General features: G+C 44.5%; 1 protein-coding gene across 1 annotated transcript in view; it reads left to right on the top strand.

Moving 5' to 3' along the window:
- Positions 1–5,920: 5,920 nt before the first annotated feature.
- Positions 5,921–22,045, top strand: part of HEATR4 (HEAT repeat containing 4) — a 35,225-nt gene continuing 19,100 nt past the window's right edge. The window contains exons 1-11 of the mRNA XM_030831642.3: positions 5,921–6,852; positions 7,796–7,986; positions 9,011–9,151; positions 10,673–10,876; positions 12,226–12,369; positions 16,211–16,390; positions 17,269–17,429; positions 18,060–18,164; positions 20,362–20,480; positions 21,195–21,375; positions 21,941–22,010. Coding sequence (XP_030687502.1) covers positions 5,972–6,852; positions 7,796–7,986; positions 9,011–9,151; positions 10,673–10,876; positions 12,226–12,369; positions 16,211–16,390; positions 17,269–17,429; positions 18,060–18,164; positions 20,362–20,480; positions 21,195–21,375; positions 21,941–22,010 — 2,377 coding nt within the window. The 5' untranslated portion in view covers positions 5,921–5,971. The remainder of the gene's footprint in view (positions 6,853–7,795; positions 7,987–9,010; positions 9,152–10,672; positions 10,877–12,225; positions 12,370–16,210; positions 16,391–17,268; positions 17,430–18,059; positions 18,165–20,361; positions 20,481–21,194; positions 21,376–21,940; positions 22,011–22,045) is intronic.

Below are 22,045 nucleotides of genomic sequence, written 5' to 3'. Positions count from 1 at the left end.
AAAGTTAGTGTTCAGGTTGGTCAGCAAGAGATGGTAACCACCTGAATAGCACAGCCCCAGATCAACGAGACAGACAGAACATTATGGCCAGAGATCTTCTTTACTGTCAGGACAAATTAGTTCTCTTCACAAGGGGAAGCCTGAAGACCAGTATTCTGTAGGCCTGGAATTTTATTATTAAAAATATAGGACCTGAAGAGTCCCCTTGTAAAAAAAATAGTGTTATTGGCTGAAAACCTAGCCAGAATTTGGGAAGCAGGGGAGATGGAACTGAACTGTGTGAAGGAAGGAGATTAAGCAGGGGCAGAGACGAAAGGGGAATGGGAAAGGTCCCAAAGACACTCATTCTGCTTTACCGTTTGTTCTGTCAACCTGGTGGTCTGAAGCATGCCAGAGCTGGGTGTTCATGTGTTCCCTTGCTCTGTCTCTTTCTCAGTAGGACTTATGAACGAATGGTGGGGCAGGGGGGTGGACATTGAGCTGCATAGACCTAGAGGTTTATTTTTCAAAGGATGACCAAGAAATCCATTTTGCCACCAATCAGTAAATACAATGCAACTTCCCAAAGTTCAATTTACAAAGAAGGAAATTTAATAAATAGCTGAAGATACCCCTGATTGAACCCATAGGTTCTGTGAGTAGACTCATGGAATTCTAAAGAGGTGGTTGCCTAGTAACCAATATAAGCAGCTTTGGAACCTAAAACTAAGGAAGGTTTAAGATGGAAGAAACTTGCTTCCCTTTGAAGACTGTGTGTGGGAAGCCACTTTGAAGGTAATTTCAAAACACTGCTGCTTCACCAGTATGTGAAAGGAGCTTATTAGCATCAGATGAATGATAAGAGACAGACAGAAGTAGTTGAAAATATTTTGGATTAAGTGTCAAAGTATCAGTGTGTTGCTTCAGGTACTAAGCAGTGCTGTGATCTTAGTCACGTCTGCTCTCCAGACCTTGGTTTTGAAACCTACTATAAAAGAGTTTTAACAGATTATCTTTATGGCAGCATTTCCAGAGTAATCTCATGAGACAGCAGTGTACCTGTATGAGTGCATGGCAAAGAATGGGAATTAGAAAGTAGAGGGGAGGGAATTCCCTGGCAGTCCAGTGGTTAGGACTTTCACTGCTCTGGCCCAGGTTCAGTCCCTGGTAGGGGAACTAAAATCCCCCAAGCCACTCGGCATGCCAAAAAAAAAAAAAGAAAGAAAAAAGAAAGTAGAGGGGAAAAAAATGAAGGGAACTTTCTGTTAAGAAAGAGGCAGCAGGGAATGGATAAAGAAGATGTGGCACATATATACAATGGAATATTACTCAGCCATAAAAAGAAACGAAATTGAGCTATTTGTAATGAGGTGGATAGACGTAGAGTCTGTCATACAGAGTGAAGTAAGTCAGAAAGACAAAGACAAATACCGTATGCTAACACATATATATGAAATTTAAGAAAAAAAAATGTCATGAAGAACCTAGGGGTAAGACAGGAATAAAGACGCAGACCTACTGGAGAACAGACTTGAGGATATGGGGAGGGGGAAGGGTGAGCTGTGACAGGACGAGAGAGAGTAATGGACATATACACACTAACAAACGTAAGGTAGATAGCTAGTGGGAAGCAGCCGCATGGCACAGGGATATTGGCTCGGTGCTTTGTGACAGCCTGGAGGGGTGGGATAGGGAGGGTGGGAGGGAGGGAGACGCAAGAGGGAAGACATACGGGAACATATGTATATGTATAACTGATTCACTTTGTTATAAAGCAGAAACTAACACACCATTGTAAAGCAATTATACCCCAATAAAGATGTTAAAAAAAAAAAAAAAAGAAAGAGGAGCAGGGACCTCCCTGGTGGCGCACTGGTTAAGAATCCACCTGCCAATGCAGGGCACACGGGTTCGAGCCCTGGTCTGGGAGGATCCCACATGCCGCAGAGCAACTAAGCCCACGCACCACAACTACTGAAGTAGGCTCTGAGCCTGCGCTCTAGAGCCCATGAGTCACAAATACTGAGCCTGCGCACTACAACTACTGAAGCCCACATGCCACAGCTACTGAAGACTGCGCACCTAGAGCTCATGCTCCGCAACAAGAGAAGCCACCGCAATGAGAAGCCTGTACACCGCAACGAAGAGTAGCCCCTGCTCGCCGCAACTAGAGAAAGCCCATGGGCAGCAACGAAGACCCAACACAGCCAAAAAATAAATTCATTAATTTAAAAAATACTTAACTTAAAAAAAAAAGGCAGCAGAGAGAGGGTATTTGAAATAAGCCAGGTTAAAAGGCTGTGTTCCCTGATCCCACTCTCCCCACTAACCAAACTTCCTTCACAAATCTGACAGATACATTTTGGAGCTATGGTTTCTCTAAATTTAATGTGTATAAAAACCTCTGAGAGCTTGTTAAAATGCAGATCTTCTAAGCTTCAATTGCAGCCCACTGAATCAATATTCTAGAGTGTGGGACACAAGAATATGCATTTTAACAAACTCCTCAGGTGACCTTGATGCAGAAGGTCCTTTAACTGTATCTAACAAGCACTGTCACAGAAGCTGACTGTCCCCTCTTGGGCCCTTCCTCAGAACTTCAGAATCTGTGTATGTAGATCAGAGTGTATTACTTGTCTAAAACGCTCAGAAGATGGGACTTCCCTGGTGGTCCAGTGGATAAGACTCCACACTCCCAATGCAGGGGGCCCGGGTTCCATCCCTGGTCAGGGAACTAGATCCCGCATGCCGCAACTAAGAAGTCCATGTGCCGCAACTAAAACCCCGAGTGCTGCAACTAAGAAGATCCCACAGGCTGTGACGAAGACCCTGCGTGGTGCAACTAAGACCCGGCGCAGCCCAAATAAATTAAATAAATAAATTAAAAAAAAAAAAACAACCTCTCAAGATACTGTGCTAAGGTTTATAGCCTTTCCTTCTGTGGCAGTTTCCACTGCTTTAGTAACAGAAGGAAAGAAACAAGATATTTCTCCTTTCAGCATGCATTATTTAGCCCACTTCAACTATTTCTGCAGAATAAAGGCAACAGACCAGGGGGTGAGGGTCGGGGACTGGGAAGTGAACAGAAGAGTGGAACTAAATTTGGAACCTCTGAGATAGCATCCATTTTGAGTCTGGATTTTTATATCAGGTGTTAACTGGACACATGTGGCATAAACCTTCGAGCCCCACTCCTGCCTGTCTAGCCAAGTTCCTAGAAATGCAAGAGATAATCTGGTGGTTGCTGCTTACCAGATTACAGGGCCTGATCTGCAGTTATGCCAGCTTTGAATAACTGTAGGATGCAATTTATTCAATTTCTTATGCTGTCAGTGCACAAAAGCACCCGGAACCTGCCACTCTGCTTTTGGTTCTTAAGGGCTATTTGTTGGGAGGGAACCCTGCCTCAATGTTAGTCCAAGTAATACTTAAGTTTGGATAATATGGAGCTTCCAAACTCTGTTTGTAGGTCTTTTCTTCCCTCTCTTAATTGCCTAGGGCCCCAGTATTCCTAAACTTTTCCCTAAGTGCCCAGTGCATCTACCTGTGGGGCCCCAGAGACTTGCCTTCTAAGGACAATACTCCAGGCTCTAAATCAATAACAATTCCTCACAGTTATGTAATACTTTGCAGCTTGCAGAGAACTTTCATACATGTTCCCTAATTTTGAGCTTCATATCAACACTAAATTAGAACAGGTATCAGACTCTATTTTCAGATTGGCAAACTAAGGCAAACCAGGGATATTAAATCATTTAAACATGGCTGGGAAGTGCAGAACCTGGCCTGACACTTGTCTTCTGACTCTAAGTCCGTCCAGGACAGACCTCTTTTGACCAAACCTTAGAACATTTTGTCCTGTCCCAATTCCTTTACAAAAACATATCTATCATGTGTTCATCCTTTTTCAACAAGCCATTATCTTAGATGATGATAACTATTCCTTGAGAATTTATAATAACTGATAATGATAACATGGTATTCTTTCTGTGATGATAGCATTGTAACCAAAGATTCTGTATGTCACAGGCTAAAGGGCATATATCTGGGGACATCCCAAATCATTCCATATAGGTAGTCATCTTAGGGTGAAACCAGTCCTCATTCTGTTTTTCAAGTGTTTAGGCTCAAAATGCCCCCTGACTTAGGAGCAAGATACTGACACACTGATATGTTAAGAATAAGATGTTCTATTAGGCAATACACAAGGCAGGAGAACACTAATATTGTGTTCATCTCGCAGTTCATTTTCAACCAGTGAGAGTAGACACTGTTTAAAGAAAAACAGCACCTTGTGACCACCCTCTAGCCTTGCCCTAATTTTTTTAGGCTGACTTTTAAAATACTCAGTGCCCGGTGGCCATGTTGCCTTCGTGACTGTGAAGAGATGGAACGACTAAATTTAACCTTATGTGCAAAAATTCCTGGAGGGACATCACATTAATCATATGTGACTTAATGTGAGTTAGGTCATTAATTCTGGCCTAGTGACATCTAGGTAAAAGCTGACCCTTAACAAAAAGACACACCAAGAGGACAGATTTAATACACAGAAGACAATGGAATAAATCAAGCCCTAAAAAGAGAAGGTACTGTGCTGGGTGTTGTGAAAGAGAGAGAGAAGAGTCAGATCCAGGCTAAGGGGTACCTTGTGCACAGGGCAGGAAAGGCAGGAGTTGGCACTAAGCACAATAGAATAATGGTCTCACCTTCATGCTTGGGGCAGAGGTTGGGGGGCAGTGTCACCTGCCCCTGGGAATGGCAAGGCCAACAAAATGAGTGGTATGGAGCCAAAGCCAGTGTGGCACAGAAGTTAAGTGCTCTGGGGTGGAATCTGGCAGCTGACTTTGAAGCCTGACTCTGCTACTTATGGCCTATGTGATCTGAAGTAATTTACCTACCTCTCTGAGCCTCAGCTTCTTCCCACAGGCAATAAAGACCAGAATATCACCCCAGTGTAAAGCCCTTAGCAAAGTACCCATAATTGTCAATTATTATTATTAGGCCAAGGAAGTGCTTCAGAAGGAAAAATTTTTAAAAAGCACTAACTCTGGGCGATTGTTCTCTACAGTGTTTTCCATGCTAGCTAAAACCTGGAAACAACTTGCCTGATAATTAAGAGCTAAGGTGATTTACCTATTTGATAAAATATTCTGTAGCTGTAAAACATTTTAACAATGAAGACTATGTAACAATATGGAAAAGTACTGGGTGACTCTGAAGGACAACAGACTGGAGACGTGGTCCTTACGGTGCAGTTAAGGAGCCAAATATTTAACGATGTGAGGTGTCACAGGGTTAAAAGTTAAAATAACTGGAATGGACTAGGAGTGATTTGTAAATCTGTGTATGACAGGGAGGCCTGGATAGGTCAAGAAAGAGTTACGGAGTAGGCAGGAATTGAGCTGGGCCTGGAAGAATGGACAGAATTTGTGTCAAGTATGGAAGAAAGGCTTCACATGGCACAGAAGGAAGAGCTACTTGTGGAGGGAAGAACACTCGGAGAAGAGCTAGGAGAGTCGAGAGGAGAGGTTACATGTCAGGACAAGGTCATAAACTGGGGTCATACTCAGGGAGAACCCTGAATGCCAGGCTGAGTTGTCTGAACTTTACGCTGTAAGTTCTTTGAACAGGGAGGAAGCAACTTTTGGGGAAAAACTGGAAACCTGGGATACTGCTGAAAAGCAGTAATCCCTCATAAGGAGATGAGGGTCTGAGCTTTGGGACAAATGTGAGAACTGGAAGCAAAGGTCTGAACAAGGACCATTTCAAATGTTGCAGCATTTCTTTCTTTTGTCTTTCTAATTCCCATGGCTTCCCCCCTCCCCTACCTGTTCTCCAAGTTCTTTTCTTACTGACTGCTATGGGCTACCAATTTCTACTGACCTAGAGCTCTCACCAGTTCTTGCCATCCCCTTAACAGGTGCCTGGTCATGCCTCCAGGTCCTCCTCTGGATCAGGCAGTGTGGAAGGAAGCATTTGCTGGGAAACAATGACTAAGACCGAGAAGGGAAAGACCTTTCTCTCCCAGCATTTCCGTCAGTCACTCCCCCCACGGCTGGGATGGGGCATGATTTTCTCCTACTTAAAACCAAGAAACAAGGAGGAGTGCGCCTCCGTTTCCAGTGTGCCTCCAGTCTTCCACTCCAGCCCGCAGCACTGTGCAAACCTCAAGAACCAATATTTGAAACAGGCAGCTGCAAACCTCACCTTTTCTCGGGAGGTGGTGCAGCAGCGAGGGCTGGCCAGCATTCCTTACAGCCAAAACAGCTTTGACCATCTCTACGATGCAGACGGCATCATCCAGCCTCCCCAAGTCAGGAAGCCCCAAGCTGAGAAGCCCGTCAGCTTCAAGTTCCTGGATTTTTCAGGTCCCTCAACAAGGGTCACCTCCCAGGCTATGAAGACGGAAAGCTCTGCCAATCTTAAGAAGCTGAAGAAATCAAAGCCAGCAAGCGCAGTCCAGGAAGCATCTGGTCCTCTCAGTCTTCATCCAAGCAGGGAGCTAGACGTGCTGGATCTGTCACTTTCTCCAGATGTCTACCTGGAGGAGAGGGAAACCTGGCTTCCCCCTTCTGAGAAGGAGGCCAGAGCATGGCAGGCTGTCGTGCTGGAAAAGCTTAACAAGCGCACTGCCCGATGGATCCAGAACAAGAGTCCTCTGAGGCCTGGGGTGTCCCCCAGTAAGTGGCAGAGCTTCTTACACCAGCAATACGACTGGAGCCACATCCGGGATGAGCTCACTTCCTCCAGTGACCTGGAGCTCTTGAAACAGCTGGAGGAAGAAGAGACAGCAGAATTTGAGGATCGAAGTGTCGTTCTGCCCACCCAGGAGGAAAAGAAGCCAGAGCTGCTGCTTCCTGTCTATTATAGGTAGACTGGCTGGGGCCTCGGGCGCGCCTTTGAGAATCCCTGGCTCCCCTTCAAGGACTCCTGGGTGGCCTCACACTCCTTATTTCAGAACACACTGTCACATTAACCTCTTGTGTTTTCCACCACCAACCTGCTAAGATTTCCACAAAGTAAGGTTTCGCAACCTCAGCACTCCTGAGGTTGGATAATTCTTTGTTGTGGGGCTGGTCCTGTGCACTGTAGGATGTTTAGCAGCAGCGTACTGCATGCCAGTAGCACTCTCCAGGTGTGACAACCAAAGATGTCTCCAGACACTGACGCATGTCCCTTTGAGGGACAAAGCTGCTCCCAGCTGAGAACCACTGCCTTTAAAGGAATGGGTTCTCAGCCTTTCCCAGCAGACTGAGCCATTCTGCTGTTCCAGGTACTATCCAGGTGCTCCTAGAAACGAATCCATGGTGGGAGTGAGGAAGGCAGAGACCTCATGAGGTTTGGTCCTGCCTCAGTCTGAATAAGGAGCCAGTGTGTCAACTGACTCGAAAACTGACTGGCGCAGGATGGAGAACTAAACAAGCTTAGAGAAGAGGATAACTGCACGTTTCTCACATTGCTTCCTTTTCATTTATAACTCTAAGGAAGACTGGAGCTATAACATCCCTGATTCCTAAAAGTGAACTAAAGATAAGTGGAAACATTTATTTATTCATCTATTGGACAAATATAAATTGCATTGCCACCACTTTCCAGGCACTCTGCAAAGTGCTGGGAATACAATGTAAATGAAACCGACACGGACCTATCCTTTAAAGAGCTTACAGTCTGTCCACTAAACAACCACACACATAATAGGTAAAGTGAGGTAATGTAGGAGGTGGGTTCCCTTCCCCAAGTCCATGCACCCTCTAAGGGCACCAGTTTTAAAGCTACCCGTCCCCCCTTTTCTCCCCATGTCACTCATTCCAAGATTGCCCAATTACTTGCCGCAAGTGCAGACAGTTGAAATCACACCTGGCATCAGTAAGACTGCTGAGGACATCGATGGAAAGGGGAGCATCTACCAGCCCCCAAGGCAGAGCCACTTCCGACAGGTGAATCCCCGAGCTGGAAAGTTTGCTTACTCCACAGACAACACCTTTGAACAGGAGATTTACTTTGGTAATGGAGCTTGGGCCCTGTAGTGGGGGCCTAGGGGGACATGGAGCAGGGAGGTGGAAGGTAGCTGGGGGATAACACAGTCATGGGTGTGGATGAGAGGCCCTGGATGAACCAAGTGTTCATGTTGACACTTCCTGGTTACTAGCACATGAGGTTTTTTTTGGGTTTGTGGGGTGGAGGCCGGGGACAGGGGGTAGGTATCTGATAGGAAGGAAACTCTTCTTCCTCTTTCCCCTCTCTCTATCCCTTTATGTTTACTAAAGAGGTAGTGGAGGTAGGATTGCAAAGTAAGCAAGATTCAGCTTTGGGAACAACCTACCTCTTCTCTGTTCTCCCTTCTCTCACTGAGATAATTCCCCCAATGAGGTGCTGTGTTGGAAAAAACAACCACAGGCTCTGGAGATCTGAGCTTAAATCCTGGCTTAGCCCCTTCCTACTAACCTTCAGCAAATTATATAAGCTGTCCAAGCCTTACATACCTTATTTGTAAAACAATATTAACAAAAATGCACTTTAAGTAGACAAGAAATATGGTGCTTCTTGCCCAATACCCATGAATGTCCACTACCTTCCCCTTCCATCCTGCTACCCTTTAGATGCCTGGGCTTCCAGGATACACAATCTAGGATTGCACGTTCCAAGCTGTTTATTCTTCCCTACCCTCATCTTGTTCCGAAACTGCTTTCAACTGAAAGTCTTCTTAAAATGTTTAACAAAATTATTCAGACAAAGGTATTTATGACTGATAAGAGATGAATTAGGTAACCCTTCATTAGTATCTAGCTTTTCATAGCGGACAATGCCTGTAAGTTAGGTTCTGACTTGGCTTCCAGGCTTTTATGAGGCCACCAGGTCATACTTCCAAGCAACAGTCACCTTCAAGGGATGCCCCCAGAGCATGGTAGTCATGAGTCCTAGAGGCTTAGAGTAGGGCAAAAGGAAACTCGGTTGATCCTGGTGACCAAAAACCCAGGAAGAGAGGAAGGAGGCGGGTTCTAGGGACTCATTATTTATCTGTTCACAGATAAAGTCCAGATCATCCACCAGATTGGTGCAAAGAGAGACCAAATTTTCCTGGAAAACCTCAATCGATACAGCAAGCAGCTATCTAAGGTCTTCCCTGAAACCCCAGAAAGGTGGACTTCCCAGCCAGTTCCTGAATCATGTAAGCACGAAGCTGATAATGGGGGTAAAGGTGGATGTAGGGTTAGTTCTTTAAGGTCCCTGTTTCATAGGCTGGGACACCACCAGCATCTAGGTGAGTCCCTTCCTACTAACTAAAAATCATCTCATAAAATTATAAAATACTAATTGTAACAGGAAAAGCCTTTGTGGCCCATACAGCTGAAATGAGATGGAACTTAGTTGTAACCAAGTGGTTTAGGGCCAGTAATTCCTAATAAGACAGATCTCACCTTAATGCTTCCAAATGAAGTACATCAAACCCTTGATCTAGCACTCTGCCCTTTTTCCTTGGGCTGGCTCTACCCTCCCACTCCATTCTCAGGCCCATACCTGCTTCAGGCCCTAGAATCAACCTGTGTTTCAAATTTCTGTTTCATGAGTACATCATCCTTCATTCTGTAAGTTAGGTAAGGTAGAGGGAAAGGAGTTAACCAAGAAATAAACTTATGAAACAAAAAGTGCCCATCCTCGGGCTTCCCTGGTGGCACAGTGGTTGAGAGTCCGCCTGCCGATGCAGAGGACACGGGTTCGTGCCCCGGTCCGGGAAGATCCCACATGCTGCGGAGCGGCTGGGCCCGTGAGCCATGGCCGCTGAGCCTGCGCGTCCGGAGCCTGTGCTCTGCAACGGGAGAGGCCACAACAGTGAGAGGCCCGCGTACCGCAAAAAAAAAAAAAAGTGCCCATCCTCCAGAGACTACGTCTCCATTCCCCATGACTCTTTTTTTTGCAGTGTCACCGTTCAGATGGGCCCACTGGTATGCAGAAACTAGCAGCAGTAGTGAACCATTCTTTTTCCTACCAGCCCCAAACCTCTGTCTCTAGTGCTGCCTGGCTCTAGAGGCAATAGCCACTAGAGCAGAGGAGGTGCTAATGATGGCAGATGTGGGCAGCTTCCACCAAACTCACACAGCCTCCTCCTTTGTTGAGGGCTACGATTATAAAGCAGTGAAGAAAGCATGTAGCAAAGCCTTGGGTTGGGTCTTAGCAAGTCACCTCTCAGGGCTTCAGCTGCCTCATTAAAACTGAGACACTAATCATTCCTATAGCAAGGCACTCGTAAACACTTAGCAGCTTATAGCACCATTCCTCCTCCCAAATTAAAAACATTAAAAAGAAAACAATAAATTAGGAATTAATGGCCAATTACATTCTACTTTAAATGGCAATATATCAAGTATTGAATTTTATGAGCAAACGTTGTTACATATAAACATATTTATATTCCTAAAGATTTATTAAACTTATAAAAAGGCTTATATGTATCTCAACTTTTCTTCCCCAAATTTCTCTGCTCCATCATCATGGCTTTATCATGTTTGTAGTCAGGACTTGTCATAACTCCCTATGGGACTTGTACTCAGTTTCCTACATAATCACAGGAAAGTTGGCTCTTGACAGTTTTGTTTTGCCTTAGTGCTAGCCAGGAATAGGAATGTGATGCTGGCTGGGAACACACGCTTAGGGCAGTGGGCAGAATACCTCATACTGCTGCCCCGCACAGCTTGCAGGCCTGTGAAAGGAGCCAGGCGCTGGACAGCTCTGCCCATACCGGCCAAGGATCTGCTGCTGCAGGTGGGTGAGGAGGACATGCCCACGAAGACCAGGAGACTGAAGAAGCAGGCAGAGTCACTGAAGGAGAATGTGACTTGGGAACTGGTAGTCCTGCGGAGGATGCTGCAGGAATGGAAGATGGCCTGGGCTCTAAGTGAGTGAAGGGGGTGGGGCGGGCGGGGGTCCTGACATATCAGCATGTTATTTGTGAAGGAGGAGGTTCTCACCTTGGACTAGTGTTTCTCAGTCTTTGAAAATCCATCCCTCTCTTGTGAGACATAAAAATCTGGTTGCCTCATCAAGGTTAGACTAGAAAAGAGCTTTTCACACAATGACAGCTGCATTTATCTAGATACTTTTTGCACGGGCAGGTTTTACATCAGTAATTTGTGGAAACTCACTATGCTGAGAACTCTTCACAGGCCGAGACCCTATCTTACTGACCTCTGAAACTTTACACTCAATAAGTGATGCGTGAAAGAAAGGCTGAAATGTGCCGCCCAAGCAATGGAAATGCAGTGATCAAAAGAAGCTTCAGTTGGCCGTGGTATATGCAACCCTTTTCCAAAATTCATTTGTAAATTTGGGATTATCATATATTTACTTTGCCTTCAGTGATATGGGAATAGAACGCTGAGTGCCTGGGACAGAGGAAGGGCCCAGCAAGGAGTGTTGAAAGCTGCAAGATTTGAGGACTCAAGGGCTGCTGGCTTTCAGAACATGAAAAACTAGTTTAGTTAGTGCAGGAAAAAGAGAGGTGATTCATCACATAAACTGGTTCAGGTAAACAAAAAGAGAGTTGAAAAAGAGATTCTGAGTAAAAGCTACCAGTGGGGAGCACCTACAGGTGGTGGGAGCACTGAAATAAAAGCTCCAAAGCTATAAAGAGAGCAGTTAGCAATAAAAGGAAGAAGCCCTTGAAAGCCAGATGGAAGAGCCCTAGAAGTCCAGGAAACCTAATGATAACCACAACCATTAACATGTGAGCCCTTATTATCTTGCAGGCATTTTGCTAAACACTTTGTCCAGTTAACTCATTTAACACTCAGCGTAACTCAATACAATGGGTTCCAGCATTATTCTCATCTTACAAATGAGAAATCTCAAGCCCAGTGAGGTTAAGTAATTTGTCCAAGGTCACATAGCTAGTAATTGCGATTCCAAACCAGGTATGTCTGATGACTAAGTCTCCTTAACTGCTATGTTTTATTGTACCTAACTATTTACCAGGTGATAACAATAAAGAGTTATTTAAGCCAAAAAAAAAAAAAAAAAGAATATAGGATGGGATTAGGAGTTTTGTTTGGGAACTACCTAAGAGGGTACATGGATCATCAGAGAAATAACTTCCCTCAGGACAGGACTCCATCTCTGGAGCCCTTTATTCTTCTGAACTGTTTTGCTTGAATTGTCCTAGGGGAAGGGGACTTCTTGTCACCTGCCTGCAGCACAATATCTAGCCCTAACCAGGTGGTTTTCTTCTAATTTTCCTCCTCATGGTAGTCATCGAGTGGCACCATAAGACAATAGAGGGCCTGCTGCAGAGCTTGGTGGACATCCATGATGACGTCCGCATCCAAGCCATCATCACTTGTGCCACAGCTGCTTTAGAACGGCCCCGTACTGCCATCAGCCAGGGGGACTCAGGTGAGAGCCAGAACTGGACTGCTTGAGAATATAAGCAATTCGCAGAGCCATAGAAATTTTGAACTGGCGGAGACCCTGAAGCTTATCTGAGATCATTTCACAAAATGGAAACCAAGACCCAGAGACTGGCCTGAAAAACCAAGACCCATCTCTTATCAGCAATAGAGATGAATTTAAAATTCCTGACTCCTAGTCTAGTGCTTTTTGCATGAATTTCATCACCCTTTGATGATCAGTAGCTTACAAGTAAGTTCACATTGTTCTACCTTGAGAGATCCCATTCATAATACCCAAAAAGTATGTGTATGTGTGTGTGAATGCACACACTTTTCTCCCGACTCCACTTTAGCGCTTCTTTTGACAGCACATCTCAAACTCAACATGTCCCATACTGAACTCATCACCCTCTCCACAGACCCCTCCCCACATTCCACATCGCAATCGGCATCCCCACAATCCATGCAGTTTCTGAGCTAGGACCCTGGGAGTCATCCTGGATAAAATCTTTCCTCTTCCCACAACCGATCGACCAATAAATTCTACAGATTCTGCTTCCTAAACATTTTTTTTATTATGAAAGAAATATAAAGTGTCATTATCAGTCAACACAGAGGAGTATAAAAAGAGGTGGGACTTCCCTGGTGGCTCAGTGGTTAAGAATCTGCCTGCCAATGCAGGAGACACGGGTTAGATCCGTGGTCCAGGAAGATCCCACATGCCACAGAGGAACTAAGCCCCTGCACCAAAAATACTGAGCCTGCGCTCTAGAGTCCACGAGCCACAATTACCGAGCCCACGCAACTACGGAAGCCCGTGTGCCTAGAGCCCCTGCTCCACAACAAGAGAAGCCACCGCAATGAGAAGCCCGCGCACTGCAACAAAGAGTAGCCCCCGCTCACCACAACTAGAGAAAGCCCGCACGCAGCAAAGACCCAGTGCAGACAAAAAAATTTTTAAAAAAAGAGGTGATTACCTTCCCCCAACTCACTTCCCAGTCCCAATCCCACCCCCATGCCATTCCCCAGGGTAACCAATGTTTAGTTTGGCATTCCACCATTTTCCCTATGCTTTTACAAACATATGCCAACATACATGTGAGCTTTTCTATTTATTACAAAAATGAGTGTTGAATTTTACCAGCCATTTTCTAGTTTCTTCTCCTTTAATTTGTGGATATAATGAATTCTGTTGTTAAACTCTTGGAAAAAATCCTAATGGATCTTTCTTTCACTCCACTGGGTTTGATTTGTTAATATTTTAGAATATTTTACTACATTTGTAAGTGAAATCGGTAGTTTTGTGTTTATTTATACTATCTTTATCAAGTTTTAGTTTTTACTAGCCTTTTAAAATGAATTAAGGACTTGGCCATTTTCCCCAATGGTCTGTAATCTTTTGAAAAAGAAATGTCAATAGTTTTTTCTTTGCTAGCAATAAGCAGTTAAAAAGGAAAATTTCCCATCTACAAGAGCCAGAACTGTAATCTACCAAGGAGCTGGCTTAACAAGACACAGGACCCAGATGACAGAAACTATAAAATGCTGCTGAAAGGACATAAAACCAACTGACTTACTAACCCCCAAGTACCCTCTCAGATACCACCTTTTGTGAGAAGCCTGGGCTGATACTTCTTCCTTCTCTGCTGATGGTAGCATCTTTTTAAAATTTTTATTTATTTTTAATTTTTGGCTGCGCTGGGTCTTCGTTGCTGCGTGAGGTCTTTCTCTAGATGCAGCAAGCGGGGGCTACTCTTTGTTGCGGTGTGCAGGCTTCTCATTGCGGTGGCTTCTCTTGTGGAGCATGGGCTCTAGGCACATGGGCTTCAGTAGTTGCAGCACACAGGCTTCAGTAGTTGCAGCACGTGGGCTCAGTAGTTGTGGCACAGGGGCTTAGTTGCTCCATGGCATGTGGGATCTTCCCGAACAAGGGATTGAACCTGTGTCTCCTGCACTGGCAGGCAGATTCTTAACCACTGCGCCACCAGGGAAGTCTGGTAGCATCCTGATATTATTCTGCCCTAACATTTATCATTCTGTCATAATTGTCTGTTTACTTTTCTGCCATCTCTACCAAACAAGGAACTTCTTAGAGGTGGGAACTAATTTTATCTCTACAAAGTTGTCAGGTTTTTAAAGTTTCATTTCACTTATTTCCTGTCTTCTGAGTTCCAGATATGGGCATTTTAACTCCAGGTTTTCAAATTTGCTGCTCCCTCTGCTGGGAAACTCTCCCTCTCCCTCTTTACCTGATTAACTTCTATACATGCCCTTCAATTTTCAGCTAAGGTATCACTTCCTCTGAGGAGCCTTCCCTGCCCCACCACCCAGACTTGGTTTGATGTCCCTGCTAATATGCTTCCACATGTACACATCCTTTATTTTAAACGCTTATTTCCTTGGGTATTAAATGGGATGATGTATGTTAGTGCCTGGCACATAGAGAAAACCTTCAATAGGTGGCAAGAGATATTATCTTATCCCCAAATCTTCCACATACATTAGAGAATACCTTTGTCTTTCCCTTTCATGTGATCCCTTTCCTGGGTGTCTAGATTTTGATTTTGTCTTGTTTCCTCCCCACAACTTCCCAAAGAAAATTATCTTACTCATTATTTCTTGAAATAATTGACTTCTGTCTGTTCCCCTGAAATGCACATATTTCCACCTAGCCCGTTCTTAACAGATGGCACAGTGGCCCACAGTAGTAGCAAAAAGGACAGATCAGAAATTCTAAAACCTTAGCTATAGAACTAGCTCTGCCACATCTTGGGAGGTCAGTTAACCTCTCTGAACTTCAAATTCCTTATCTATAAAATGAAACTAGTTGTGGACAAAAGGTTAACAAAACACTTTCCCCTCTTACTTGAGAAATGAGCTTTAGTTAAATGCCTACCTGTTGTCCCGATAACCTGATAAGGATAGGAACTATCTTTGCAGGCAACATTGCTTATGATAAAAATGAACCCTGACTGATAAATTACATCTGGACTGGGAAGAACTGTAAGTGAAATATACACGCCTGAAGGAGGCACCATCCTTTGGGCTCCCATGAATGCTGTAACTTGTCAAAGCATGCCCTTTGAGGACCTTGGAATTATATCTATGGAGTTGTTCTATAAAAGAGATAATAACTCTGGTGGAACATAAGACACATACCTGGGGATCGATTCCATGCTCCTGAACTGTCCCCAGAAGGCTCTATGGAATGCTAGACAAACCACCTCAAGAACTCTTGCCAAAAGGAACGCCTGATGCTGTCCTGTTGGCAAACTATGCTTCCATCCTATTTCCTTCCAAAGATTAGTGCCATGCGTGGCCTATGATAGTCTTGTGAGACTGTGTAGTTAAACCTGAAAGGACTCCTGCAATACACATATTTCAGGTGAGCTCTGCAGTCATACCTGCCTTGCCTACTTCAATGAGGGTTAGAAGACTGAATGAGATAATGAATATGAAACACCATATAAGCAGCAAAGCACTACCTAAATATATTTGCTATTATTATTAAAAATACAAAAATATTTAAATAGGTTGATTTTCATCACTAAAACTAATGGTGATGGTCACCATAGTCTAGCTGGAAACATTCTCCTTTGGCTTGAATATAGCTCTGTAGAGGCCAGATGATAAAGGATTGGGAACAGGAATACCCAGCACAAAAGTCAGCCTTAAAATCCTGCCCATTGTAGGGGCTCAGCTAAACTCTAATTATATTAAGAAGCAGTAAGCATGTGCAACTGAGACTGAGGTTGGCCACCATGTGACTACAGGAACAAGTTCTGTTTCAGAGGAAAGCAAAGGGGCTAGCTAGCACCCTCTTACTGGCTTTCTTTTGATCACAGACAAGGAAACCGTCAAAGCTCCACCTATCCAGGACTTGCCAGAGGTTCTACAGGCCCCCCTAAAGGCTGCTCTTTGTGACAAGAACGCCAGTGTGCGGATGGCAGCAGCAGTATGCCAATATGCCATGCAGTCAGATAATCTTCTTGCCCGGGAAATCATGCAGACTGCCCTTTTGAAGGGTGAGTAACTCCTTCTTACTTTTGACCTGGAAATATGGGGTAAAGAGAGGACACCTCACCATCAGCTTTTCCTAATCCTTTCCTCTCCACCATCATGCTCTATGATGTCTACTGTATTGGGTCTGGGCTTCCATTTAGATACTCAGAGATTTGTTCTTCCCAGGTACTTTACAAAATAGGTACACTGCCACCTAGTGGTACCTGGGCTAAACGTTTCATAAGTGCATTTGAACAGAAACCATGTCCCCTTTCATAAACCAGATTTTCAATTGAAAAGATAATGTAATATTAAAGAATACGTTCTAAAAATTTTTTAAATCACTACTTGAACACATCTTGCTTCCATTTTTGCACATGAACTTACAGGCATTGTCCACAAGCATTGCTGGAGTAATACAAGCAGAAAGGTTCTGTCAGATGATAGGCCCAAGGTGCCCAAATGCTCTGTCTGAAAGATGTACCTGCTCCTTGCGTGGCGGCAGGGGTGGAGGACAACTGGCTGACCAGTTTGGCCTTCAGCATGGAGATACTCAACGATTTAATTCATCTGTCTTAAGAAAGCCTCCACTCCAGACTTCCCAATCTCTAGTGAGGGGGACAACTGTATCTCTCACCCAGGCCGGGAAGTGCCTTCCTGCTGTTACCTAACAAAAACATATTAGGATTTGACTTTGCAGGTTAAGATTTTCAGTCTATATTTAGAACCTTGATACAATCCATCTAAATATGATTTAAATAAGGATTGAATTTTGAGACAGGGGGCAGAGGGAAGTGAGATATCAGGCAGGTAGCAGCCTTGTGTACCAACCCAAAGGCTGCTCTCTCTGTGGGGAGAAGAGATCGCCATTCTGGACTCCTTTTTCACCCCACTGTGGCAGGTAATAGCGTGGACAGCTGGGCTGCAGCTCAGTGCCTGGCTCTGGAAGGTGCTGCCACTTACCCCGTGATTACGAGGATCCTCCATCAGCTGTTTAACAAGAAGAATGAGGACACTGAGCAACAGTCTTGTATGCTCTTGAGCCATCTAAGTGCAAAGACAGTATGTGTCCATTACGGGGTCAGAGAAAGAAACCGAGTTTGGGGGGAACAATTGGGTCTTTGAGGTCGGTGCATGTAAGGAACTGAAAATGCAGGTGGTTGGATAGGGATCATCTCAAGCACAGGTAAAACCGGACTAAGTGTGGGTGAACCAGCGTGTATACAAGGAAGAGTGACAACAGCTAGCTGAGAAAGGTGAGAAAAGTAGGCTGCAGATGGCTTTTAACTGTGTAGGCAAGGAAAGTTGTGATATGCAGAATTTGCTTCTGCTAGAAGTTTACCACTGAAAACTACACAGACCTACAATTCTGTTTACTTCCAGTAGAAATGTGAAACTCACAGATTGAGGCATATACAAATCATTTTAGGGGGAAAGATAGTTAAATTAAGAAGAGAAGGTCCTAGGAATTTTCTGTTCAGATTACTAAATCTGTATATTGTTCCCCAGAAATCAGTTGGCTTGGATGGAAGAGTGCCCCATTGTAAACCCACTCTCCTTTGCTAGCAACGGGCATCTCATGTGTTTGTGACATTAACTATGCTGGATGCCAGGTTAGGATATAACTTCTTCAAGGCCCCATCATCTCTAAAAGTGATCTTGGATATCCATACACGTCTTCCATTTCCTCAGACCCTGATACATACCATGCTTGCCGTGGAGCTGAATAGCCATCAATGGAAAGACCGGATTGTAGCCTGCCGAGCTCTCTCCCAGATTGGTGGAAATGTCAATGTGGTAAGCCTTCTTTTCCTGTGTTTCCAGGACAGAAAGTCTAAGCAAAACTGAGCTAGGAGGGGTCTTCCCTGGTGGCAGCCATGGCCGCTGAGCCTGCGCGTCTGGAGCCTGTGCTCCACAACGGGAGAGGCCACAACAGTGAGAGGCCCGCGTACCGCAAAAATAATAATAAAAAAACTGAGCTAGGGAGCTCTTCCACTTTTTGCTGCTATCTAGTATCCCATTCTTGCCACACAGATCTCTGTTCCCATACTGCTACCTCTTACTCCTAACCCATAATTCTCTTCAAATGCCAGCATATCGTTCTATTACTTAAGACACTGCTTCTCAGCCTGGTGGCAGTCCACAAACTGTTTGTAACCTACCTACAATGAAGTAAGCAAGAAAAAAAAAAGAGAAAAGTTTAGAAACTTTTATAGTAATTTGACATTGCCTCCACATCAAGGTACTTTTATAAGTATCAGTCAATACTGTCCCTACTTTCAAAAACCTGACATTAGAGTTAGAGTAACAAGACTAACATACACAAATGATTCAAGAACAAGTGATAAATGTAATGTACTCAAAACTTTTCAGAGAGAGATTAGTGTGGGCTGAACCCATCAGTTAAAGTTCTGTGAAGGAAGGAGTGTGGGTCAGCTGAGCAAGACTTGGGACAGAACTGAAAAAAAGACTTCCAGGCACGGGAAACCCTGACCATCATTTAGGCTTTCACCTGACCTCCTTCTTGCCATTATTTTAAAATCAACTTCAGCTGTCCAAATGGGATTTTTCCCTTCTTCCTATGTGCCACTATCTTTTCCTTATAACACTAAGTAACTCCAAAATGGCCCAGAACACTGCCATTCCCACGAGAAGAGAGCACCCTCCATCCTGACCCTCACATTTTGATGTGGGAAGCACAAAACCTGGCCATTCAGTGTAATCAGTATAATTCTAGTCTGGGTTAATTCTGCCTCGACTGCCATAGTAGTACCCTGCTGCTAAAGTCTTGGAGCAGCAGCATAGGTATCACCCGGGAGTTTGCTGGAAGTGAAAAATCTCACCTCTGGTCAATTCAATCAGAACCTGAATTTAACAACACCATTTTAACAACATCTGATTAATTTGTACATTCACCTCCTCAGCACTTGTTACTCAGGATGGCCAACTGAAAGTAAAAAGCCATGCAGAGCAAGCAGGGGACGGGGTAAAGATGAGAACTTCACATCAGACTGCTGGGGTTAAGCAATATGTCCATCAGTCCTTTCACTCATTCAGTAAGCAAGCAGTTTCTGACCACATCCTACATGCTGGGCAGCATGCTACCACTGGGGATGCAAAGATAACAGAAGTAGCTGTAGAGTATTATGGGGATTTCCTATTGCTTACAGAAGGCAGAGGAGAGTTCACTGAGGAGATGCTTTTTGAGTTCAATCCTAAAAGAACAGGAAAACATCAGGTATCAGATAGGGGTGGAAAAGCGAGATGTTTCAGGCAGGGAGAATAGCTTTGGGCACATTACATAATCACCAACTAGTAATCTTCGTCCCTTTCCCTTTGAGAGATGTACTAACACATAGGGTGGCCAACTGTCCTAGCTTGTCCAGTACATAGGACTTTCAGTACTAAACCCAGGAAAAGTCCCAGGCAAATTGGAATGAGTTGGTCACCCTACTAATGTATCACTTTCAAATTTTAAGAGTCTCAAGTACAGATATAATACAGTAGTTTAAAGCGTGAGCTTCGGGCTTCCCTGGTGGCGCAGTGGGTAAGAATCCACCTGCCAATGCAGGGGACATGGGTTCGAGTTCCTGGTCTGGGAATATCGCACATGCTGCGGAGCAACTAAGCCTGTGCACCACAACTACTGAGCCTGCACTCTAGAGCCCATGAGCCACAACTACTGAAGCCCGCATGCAGCTACGAAGACCCAGCACAACCATAAATAAACAAATAAATAAATAAAATAAATTTATGAATAAATAAAGCATAAGCTTCAAAAACAGGCCTGGGTCTGAGTCCTGGCTCCAGCACTCAGCAGGTTAACCTTGGGCAAGAAATCTAAGCCTCCATTCTGTCACCTATAAATGGTAATATCTGCCTTATGGGATTGTTTGGGAGGATTACGTGACAGGTAGAAATACTTATTAGCACAGTGCCAAGTACAAAATTGACTTGGTAATAAATGGTAGCTAATTATTACACCTCTGTGTAGGATGTGAAACATAAGTTGATCCAGCTGATGTTGGGTGACTGGAATAAGAAAGTGAGACAAGCAGCTGCCCAAGCTCTGGGGCAAATGAGCCTTGGGAAAGAGGTGCATGACACAATCAGGTAAGACCTTGTCAACATGGAGAAAGAAGCTTTTTTATTCTTAAAAGTGTCCAGGGAGCCTGGGCTCCAGCCAGCCAGCATTTGTTAAGCTGCTCTGTCTGCTCAGCATTGTATAGATCCCATTGCAGAATTTTTTTGTTTTTAATAAAATAAAACATTAACAGCCCCTACAGACACTAACAATGTAGCTAAGGGAAGAGTCATTAATTGAATGCCCGCTAGGTGTTAGGCACTGTTTTAGATGTTTGAGAGTTCAGATGTATGCCATGATTCTGATTATACAGGCAAGATACACAAATGCCTAGCAAAGTCAAGTTTCATGAAGGATGGGTAAGACTACGTAGGCAGAGAGAAGGTAAGACCTTCCACACTGGGAGCCAAATACAGAAATGAACATGGCACATGTGAGGGCAGTGGGGAAGAGAACTTGACTGTAGCAAGAGATCCATGTTTAAAGTTTCCTTTATTCAGTCATTCAACAGAGTTTAGCGCCTAGCATACTCTAGGTAATAGGGATTCAAGTAAATAAAACAGTTGAGGTCTCTCTACCTGGTGAAACTTAAATTAATGTGCATAAGGCTAAGTAGGAAAGGGTGGGAATGGATAATGGAGAGCCTACAGAAGTTGGATTTTATCCTGAGGGCACTGGGGGTGGGCGTAGGGAGAGGGACCAAAAGTTTAAGGAGGGAAAATAAAAGCACCTGTGCCTTACAGAGTCAAGCTGGGCCAAGGAAACTCCCAGGAGCGTGTGGAAGCCCTCTCCCTGATTCGTGGGCTCAAGCTCATGACCGCCAAGCTTCTCCCAAGCTTTCTGAACTGCTTCTCTGATGACTTCACGGCAGTTCGGCAGGCAGCTTGTTTGGCTGCTGGTGCCCTGCAGATCCACGATAATATGGTGAGTCAAGGAGACATGTACCCATCTTACCTGATCAACCCAAGAGGGCATTACCCTGTGCTTCATTCGTACATAGCATACTCACCATTCTGTGGGGACACAGAATGAGAGATCAGAACCAGGAAGGTGAGGAGATATATAGGCCACACCAACAGTTTGGACCACACTTAGCTCCAAGCCAGCCTAGACTTCACTTTAGAGCACACCCCTGAATCCTGTTCTCACCTCAGTTAACTAGCTTCTCATTACATGGGTGCTGATAGGCTTAGGGATCGACTCCAGTGAATCGAGTTATAATCCCTAGTTATTAGTGGAAAACCTGATGGAGGTATTCAAAAGAAGCCTATATGGCCATAGATCTGTGAGCTGGGAAAATCAATCTACAGACAGGAGATAAGAGCACTCTGCGCCTAAGCCAGTACTTCTGGCTCCAGCTCATTTTTTCACTAGATTTGATAGAGGGCCACTTTTCCAGTTAAAGCACATTTAGACAAGAGGGGTCCCTGTCTCTGGTTCATTCTTGCTCTGATTCTCTCCACTCAGCACTGCCTTTTATCCATCCCAGGTCCTTGAATGCCTTCTGAATCTCACACAGAGAGATCCCTGCTGGAAAATCAAGGCCTTTGCCATTCGAGGTATTACAGGAGTGGCCCCAGCTCCTCAACCTTCC

This window comes from Globicephala melas, chromosome 2, assembly GCF_963455315.2.
Source record: "Globicephala melas chromosome 2, mGloMel1.2, whole genome shotgun sequence".
In the NCBI taxonomy this organism is placed as follows: Eukaryota; Metazoa; Chordata; class Mammalia; order Artiodactyla; family Delphinidae; genus Globicephala; species Globicephala melas.
This window is presented reverse-complemented; position numbering and strand designations above follow the sequence as displayed.